This window comes from Fulmarus glacialis, unplaced genomic scaffold, assembly GCF_000690835.1.
Source record: "Fulmarus glacialis isolate BGI_N327 unplaced genomic scaffold, ASM69083v1 scaffold3050, whole genome shotgun sequence".
Lineage (NCBI taxonomy): Eukaryota > Metazoa > Chordata > Aves > Procellariiformes > Procellariidae > Fulmarus > Fulmarus glacialis.
In genome coordinates, this window is record NW_009187013.1 from 87 (window position 1) to 8,788 (window position 8,702).

General features: G+C 44.5%; 1 protein-coding gene across 1 annotated transcript in view; it reads right to left on the bottom strand.

Annotated features, from left to right (window-relative positions):
• Positions 1-1,486: 1,486 nt before the first annotated feature.
• Positions 1,487-8,702, bottom strand: part of ATRN (attractin) — a 117,634-nt gene continuing 110,418 nt past the window's right edge. Inside the window, exons 29-30 of the mRNA XM_009573463.1 lie at positions 3,111-3,225; positions 1,487-2,062 (exon numbers count right to left, since the gene is read on the bottom strand). Coding sequence (XP_009571758.1) covers positions 1,938-2,062; positions 3,111-3,225 — 240 coding nt within the window. The 3' untranslated portion in view covers positions 1,487-1,937. The remainder of the gene's footprint in view (positions 2,063-3,110; positions 3,226-8,702) is intronic.

Below are 8,702 nucleotides of genomic sequence, written 5' to 3' on the forward strand. Positions count from 1 at the left end.
ATTATAATCCACCACGGTCTTTAAACCAGCAGGCTGTCCCCCATCACTGCTGTCCGGACACGCACGGCAATTCACGTCTTTATTGCGATGCTGACGCGCTCCAAAGAACTTCTTCAAAATAGTTAAAGAAATAAAAAAAAGGAAGAAGTGGCTGATAGGTCATCGATCACCAAAACGTGCACAAAAAAAGATGCAGTTACTTGGGTTTCATTTTGGACAAGGGTGCTACCTGGCCAGAAGATGCAAGAGCACTTTCTTTCACTCCCCTCGATTTGTTACTTCTCCATTTCGTAAGTACTAGATGTCCTCATCAGAAACCAGCGACTCGGCCACCGGAATGAAACCGCACTTACTGTGATTAAGCAACAATTACACGCCTCGTTTGGCACCTTCATGTACCATCTTCCTACCAGCTTCAAGATCACAACTTCGCGTGGCCCCGGCACTGCGCCACATTCCAGAATCAAGGAGACATTGGGCACCAGCATGCACAGACTGATGGGTTAAGTCCAACCTTGAACCTCAAAACATAATCCCAACTAGTCAGAGTACTTCAAGATGGTTTGATACATCCCCCAAAAGCCAAGCCTTGTCTTTGCTGCTTGCAAGTCCCCTCCCTTCACGAACAAGCCACCTTCTTCCACACCTAAGAGAGTTCAACCCATATGGGAAATATCAGTAACCGATCATGTAAAACGCAAACCTGTGGCCAAATGAAGCTGCTCTACTTGCTTTTTATTTAAAGTTCTATTTTACTTCATCCTCAAATGATCTGGCACCCGGAGTGTTGCTTTTTACACCCTGTAAGGAGATGAAGCAAATCTTACTGCTGAGGAGCAGTGCCTCGGCACAGCTCAGCTCTCATCCAGAAGAATGGCAGGAGAGAAGGGGGAGGCAAAGAGGTCAAATGGGCAGAGAAAAATCAAAAGAAGTATCACATATCTGGCCTGGAACACGAACTGCTTCTATTAAAAGCGCTGGTGAAACCAGGAGTTTTCTTATGAGACACTGAAACTCTACTTCCCCTCCAGATATTTCCATCTGGTTGAGTAGTTTGTTGGTCAGGAAAATGCCGTTTTCCTCTGACTGCACATGATATATTACAAAGAACACAGATTGCCTTGGGTGACTATATATGTGTGTGCATACACATATTTTAAAGGAATATAATTACGTTAAGAAGAAATGTGTGTAGCAGTCTCCTCACTCCCTAGATCTGTTCAAGTCCAGGCACTTGTGTGTTGTGTACTCCAAGCAGGTTAAGACTATGCAAACACCGAGTCCTTCAAAAGCAACACTCAGCTTCTCCAGGTATTGCATGTGGTCTGAGCAACATGTGACATCAACCTTTAAACCATCCCAGCTTTTGCGTTCCTGATGTTCTGGACCATGATGACTACAAAAACGCTGTATCTGGAAGAGAGTTCCACTTAAATAATGAGAGAATAAACATATAATATTAAATGAAAACAAAGGATGAAGATGCTTTGAAGATTAATAGTAGTGTTTATGTGTTGAGAGCTGACACCTGTAAACACTGCATCTTTTTCTTTTTGTACAGTTTGATAAATACATGAACTACAAAGCACTTTCCATGTATAAACCTGAGTGTCATTCATATTGGACTACTGTTCTATTTACACTGACCATGAATGGCGGCGATCGGATGTTACTGGACCTGCAATAAAATTATTTTACTTTAAACTTGAAGAAAACAAAGGAGCAATCTGAAGCCACGTGTCAGTAAAACTTAAGTGGAGCAGTTGTCAAATAAAGCCAACTATCACGCAGATGAGAGAAAAAGTTGGGTTCAAGGAAGTTGTGTTTTTCTGAGTGCTTCTAGTCTCTTGTGACACAACTTGGAAATCTTTCTCCTCCTCCTAGGTATTACTTTTCTGTTTTGTTTAAAACCCTATACAGTTTCTGATGTCCATGCATCAAATACAGGTTCCTGGCTGTGCAGGGGGCTGCTGTTTCCGATTTCGTATTGCACCCGATTTCTCTTTGTAGGCAATTGGCATCTGTTGTGAAATGTCCACCAGTGCACTGGCCACTGCAAGACCTGAGGCAACAAAACAAAATAGTCACGGAACAAAACAGTCCCAGAAACAAATCCTTCCGCCACAGCTGAGAAAAACCCTCCAAGCCACAAAATGAATATAGTTTTTTGAGTTCTTCTTAAAAAAAGCAAACTAGAAAAGCATTTTGGCTTAAGAGATTAAACTCTAGCAGCTATTCCGAAATAAGCGTTTAAATACTGCATGTTTTATTGAAAGCAACTGTAGTAGAAAAAGCTGGAAATAAGAAGTGTGGGTATTAATGGATGTGAAACCCGTAAGATTAGAGATTTCTCTGCACCAGTAGATGTGCTAGAATAAATCCTGAAAGCACATGTACACGGACATTCCACTGCACTTCCCGGACAGCTGTCATCTCTGCAACCCTCTTGGCAGATCCACAGACAAACCACCGTTGGCCATCTAGGATTTAGTTCAACACAGCTCACAACCAAACCATCCTATCTCAAACCCAGCCAGTACTCTTTTAAGATCCATTGCTTCACTATGCTCGCTGGGCACTGGAGAAACCCCAGTTAAATCACAGACTGTCCAGGAGATTATGCCTCAGTGCCCTGCAAGCAGGTTTAAGTGAGAAGGGGCTGGGAACAAGGAAACCTTAAGCTGGACGGAGAAAACTTCTCTGTCCAGAGCTGCTAAGAGGACAGCATGGATGCTTTGAAAGGACTTGACGTCTCTTTACAAATGGAGCTGGGAATGGAGGGAGTAGGCTGGGAGACAAGTTACTTTCATAAGAAACTACTGCAAACCTGTCTGTACCAGATCCCCCTTTTTCCCCAGCCATAAATTAAAGTGTAATCCAAATATCAAATATTCATCCATCAACTGACCCAAGAAACTGAATCAAACCTCAGGTGGGAAGCTAGCAGAGCCCAAGCTAGCTAGCTTAAAATAACCCAAGCACATCCTCAGCTGTGGTGTGGGTACAGCAATTACTGCGCGATCAAGTCTGAAACGGTAAGGTGAATCTCTCAGGTTGGGGAAGGAGCACAGAGTTAATAGCAAGCCAGTGGACATGATGATATTCCTCACCTGACTGTCCTGGTGGTGGTATACCCCCAAGTCCTCGAGGCAACCTCACGAACACAGAGAGAACGGCTGCTTTGTTCCCAAAGCAGGGCTCCAGCGCTATTGGCTTTGGTACAGTCTGCAGCGAGGGAAGGAAGAGGAGAAAACAAATGTTATACAGTGTGTTACACCCTCCCTCTTCCCCCAGCGTCGTCCTTCTCAGATTGTACAAGCTTCAGGGCACGAACCACGTTTCTGTGCTTGGCAAATTTCCAGCATGCAGCTAGCAAAGCTAAAACCAATGTTAGCAACAATCAAAAGCCTAGTCATCGCAAAAAACACATTTACTTAATAAAAATCTAGCTATTAAAAAGTCAAGCACCGCACAAGGCTTGTATTTCTCCCTAAATTCAATAACAAAGGAGCAGCTTATGCTAAACAACAGGATTGAGGGTTTTTTTTCCTTCAAACCCATCAGCAGCGTATCACAAATATCGGCACGTCTGACCACCGCGATTTGGAGGTTCAACTTCCATTTCCAGAGTTTAACTCCACATGACAATCTTCACAGCACTGTATGCATTAACACGGTAAAGAATATTTACCCCCAAACCTCTCTCTATTTCATTGTTGTTTGCTTTAAGCTGTGTTCCCCCAATTTTGTCTTTCATTTCTGTCCTTTCCCAAGGGGTCGTGTTCATTTTCCAGTGGTCTTCTAGCCCACTCTGGACTATGTTCTTAGGTAGCTGGTTGCTCTGGGAGCTGAAAGTGCTTTAGAAAGTCTACTGGATTGTACTGTCCTTTTTTCAGTTGAAAAGCAGAGGATTCAGTAGAGCAGGGGACCGATTTGTGATCCTGGCTCTGGATCTGGTTTCAGCAACCTGTCGTATCCTAAGATAGACTATTCTTAACATGCTTTACTGAAGCCTGTTTACTTTGAATATGAATATTTCACACTTAAATTATAAATATAGACATGAAATACAGTTTTCAGATAAAATGTGAATTGATAACTATGAAGATATAAATGGGCAGCCAGCTTTCTCCCACCCTAGAGGAGCAGGGGAATGGATCCCTTGGTGGATCCATAGTGATGTCTTTGAGCATCACCCTCCCACTGTACTCTTGCAAAGATTTTGTTTGAAGGATCTACAGCTAAAATCAATATGTCATTAGAAAGACAAAATGCAACAGCACAGCCCAGAAACTAAAATATGCTCTTACCTGAGCCGGGGCCCGATCCCACACACAATAACACGCGATCAGCGTTATTGTGGGATGGCACAACAGTTAAGATGAGGATGCAAGTCTACGCCTACGAGTACAGGTACAAGAGAGTGCCTTCTTTTGTTCCACATAAGCAAAAAAAGCTAAGAAACACTGTTTTATTGATACGCTCAGTGCTTTCTGATTTCTTGTTTAGTACGGACAAATTCTACCCTGGTATTAATGAAATCATTATTGCTTTTTCCATTAGGCATAAAATTGTACTACTGTACTTAAATGTTCAACAGAAACTCAATACAATGCAAGACTGAAAAAACCCGAACAGGAGTCAAACAATGCTATTAAATTACTGCTGCTCAATAAAAAAGAAAAAAGCGATGACAGCAAGCAAAATGAAACTTAAAACTGTTTTCATATCTCATATTTACTGTAATGATTGCAACAACAATTTGTTAGTCTGTGCAAGGTAGATAAATACGTACTCTACAGGCTATAACGACGTAAGCTGCCGTCTGCCTGGTTTATGACTGCAGATTTCTTCATCTTCTCCCCACCCCCAACAAAGGGATCAAACTCAAAATAATGCTTCTCCCACAAAGCAACCAAGCATGCCCTGGTGCTATATCCCAGAGGCGACTCAATTACCAGAGGTAATGGAGAGAGCACAGAGAAGGCAACTGCAGAAATACAGCCCACGGACTTCTGGCATATGAGTGGGAGCGTGCACTGAGCACAAAGTTTATTTTCTTTTGGGGAGAGCCAAGTACCTTACTTACTCCACTGTTAATAAAACAGTTCTGCTGAGTCCCAGAGGTTGGCGCACGGTGCTTGGGCGTTCCAGCGAGCACTCGCGCTCATCCTCAGGGTTGAGCAGAGTGAGCGGCAAGGACCAAGCAGAGAAGAAGTAGTAGGGAGAAGAGAAGGATGAAGGAGCAACTGAACAAGCCAAGAAGAGATTATTTTTTTCTAATACCTTTTTAATGTATTTGCTTTTAACTCCTACTGGATTAATGGCCACAAAAATGATCAGGGGGATGGAACACCTCTGCTATGAGGAAAGGCTGAGAGAGTTGGGGTTGTTCAGCCTGGGGAAGAGAAGGCTTCGGGGAGACCTTACTGCGGCCTTTCAGTACTTAAAGGGGCTTATAAGAAAGATGGGAAAAACTTTCTAGCAGGGCCTGTTGCGACAGGACAAGGGGGAATGGTTTTAAACTAAAAGAAGGGAGATTCAGACTAGAGAAAGAAGAAATTTTTTACGCTGAGGGTGGTGAAACCCTGGCACAGGTTGCCCAGAGAGGTGGTAGATGCCCCATCCCTGGGAACATTCAAGGTCAGGTTGGACGGGCTCTGAGCAACCTGATCTAGTTTAAGATGACCCTGCCCACGGCAGGGGGGTTGGACTAGGTGACCTTTAAAGGTCCCTTCCAACCCAAACTATTCTATGATTCTGTGGTCGGGGTTCTGAGCAACCTGGTCTAGTGGAAGATGTCCCTGCTCACTGCAGCAGATGACTTTTAAAGGTCCCTTCCACCCCAAACCATTCTATGATTCTAAACAAAACGCTTCTGCAACTTTGTTCTTTCCCCAACATAAATTGTTCCGTGCAACTCTACTCCAATATGCTTCGTAATGTGATCAGGATGCTCAGCAGCACGCTCATCATCCTCCAGCCAATATGCAGAAACTCAAGCCTGGAAAATACTTCTCACGGTCACCGAATCCAGTCCTTCACTAATGCAGGTGACTGCACACAAAAGTTCAATGCTCTGCTTTAAAAGTACACTTTCAGTCTGTGCCATCACTTCTGTGAGACCTTTCCAGAGGCTCCCTGCTTCTGGATCTCACCGCTCTGATACCAGAAACCTTATTCTAACCTCAATTCTTTCCCATCTAAATTTATTCATCCATCTGATGTTCTTCTGTGCCTTCGCCCTCTCCCTGGGCTTTACGCTACTGTACATCTTGGCCTTTGTTTGGCTCATCTGAACAAGCAACACTCTGAACTTCTTCTCTGAACACAAGCACTCCCTTCTCCAACTGAACAACTTCTCTGAACACAAGCACTCCCTTCTCCAGCTCTCCCAACAGTCTGTCCCTGCACCTTGTCTGCTGCTCTGGACCAGGGGTGACCGGAGAGGTGTTTCAGGCTTTGACAGGGCCTCTGTAATGGTATCAAAACCACCCTGATTCTCCCGCACATCATAAAATGGTGAGGAATAGAAGTAGTTCATTATACAGCTCTCAGTCACAGAACTGAAGGGACTTTGAGGGTAATTTAGCTAATCTTTCAGCCCCAAGCAAGACCCTTTCTCCTCCTCTGTCCTTTCCAACTAATGAACCCTGAGCGCGCAGCAGAAACTCTCATTATGAGTCCCTGTGGGCGTGATCTTTCCCTTCCCATGGGATTTTTATTTCGTTCCTCAAGGTCACACGTCTTCCTCCTCTCTGCTCTCCTGATCCCACTCTGAACCATGAGTTGCTCCTACGGAGCTGAAAGAGCCCCAAGCAGGCAGCCAGTGCTGTCCTCCAGCGAGTGACAGCAGATCCCGGCCACGCCGATACCTAAAATTCAATGTTATTTCATGGGGATGAGTCTGACCCTCACGCTGAATTTTTCATCTATCTGATGTACCATGGACAGTTGAGGGCAGAGGACATAACTCTGAGCCTCCTTCCTTCCCTTATTAACCTGCTCAGAAAAGCTGAGCATTAGTAAATAATTGTTAATGTTTCACTATATGGGGAGCTTTGTTTCTACTAACTATGCAAAGCAAGGAAGTATACTTTCTATAATGATGCATCCAAAATCTATCAGGCAGTTGCAAGCTAATTTGGAAGGAATATACTAAGAACAAGATCATCTTGCTGCAGCTAATCTCGATCTTAAATTTAAAAGGGGAAAAAATGGTCTATTGTCCATCAAAACCAGCCAGTTTCCTGAGACAAGCTGCAGTTAATAACAGCAAAAACCAGCATAAAGAATCAAGTCCTGCAAATTTATTTTTGACAGCACCAGTTCAGGCACCTGTTTTTTGAACTGTGACTCATACTGCATCTCATCTCCAAGCGTGCGCTCACCAGGCCAAGAGACAAAGCGCAGCCTGATGAAATGACTCACGCCGAGTGACGGGAATGATGAATTTGATGCAAGCAAGAGGTCAGCTGGGAGTGAAGGGCATACTGTGCCCTCTGCGAGATATAGAGCAACCCGGCGCTGGAGCCCGGGGACCGTATTCTGCAGACAGGGAGGAAAACACGTGGGGAATTCAACCAGCAACTTAATGGCTATCTTGATTGCGGATCTCACCCATAGCTGACCTTGCCGTGAGCCTGCTCGTGTTTTGACATGACCTACGTAGGTGCTACCACGGCACAAAGCAGCTAAGGAGAAGCTGGCTGGCTTCATCAAGTTGAATTTTCATGGGGAGAACTAAGAAGAGCTCACATCTCCTTTCCTTCCCCACCTCTGCAGCACGTCTGCCTCCTGCATGGTTTCTGAATGCTCTTGTTGCAGATCCAAGCTGCTTCTCTGTAAGAAGGTTTGGAGTGGACTCAGGAACCAGAGATCAGGTTATTATAAATGCCTGTGCTTCAGTCTGACAGGTGGCTTTTAATGGCCCACTTAAAAAAAAAAAAAAAAACCGTAAATCTCCAAACTTTGTAACACCTTTCATCAGATGGTTAAAACCAGCCTCTGCCAGAGACTTTCATTTAGAGTGTTTTGATAAACCCATTGTTGAATTATAGAAGCAATTCCTTTTTATTGAAGGCTTAATGGCACAATAAAGTAGGCATTATTCAAATCTATGCAAATAAGGTGCATCCCTCAGACACTTGGCACATCACGACTGCTTCACACAGTGCCTGAACAGCAGAGTCCCACACCAGGAGAGGGGCACAGAGGGCAGAGTGGAGCCCAGCTGCTGGAGCGCGTGGACGAAGACCACAGTTAATGGGATAAAAGGATCTCACCTTTGGTGGTGGGTCAATCCATACGAGCCAAATTGCCATCCAACAGCCCATCAGAAATGAGCCATGCCCTTGACTCACGAAACACAGAACATGGTTGCACCCAGCCAACAGGCACAGAAGCAGTAAGAAACATGTAGTCAGAAGACTATGTCCCTTCTGGTTGCAGCCAGGATGAAGGTCAGCGAAGGGGATGCTGTGCTGCCCGGGATGTATCTGTGCTATGAACAGACAACTGCAGCTGGTCTACCTGTCAGGCACCCTTCCCTAAAGCTACTCCTTGTCCTCAAAGAAATATTGTGAGTGCGCTGGAGTGACAATTTCATGCAGCTGATCATAGAATCACAGAATGGTTTGGGTTGGAAGGGACCTTTAAACGTCATCTAGCCCAACCCCCTGCCATGGGAAGGGAAACCTCAA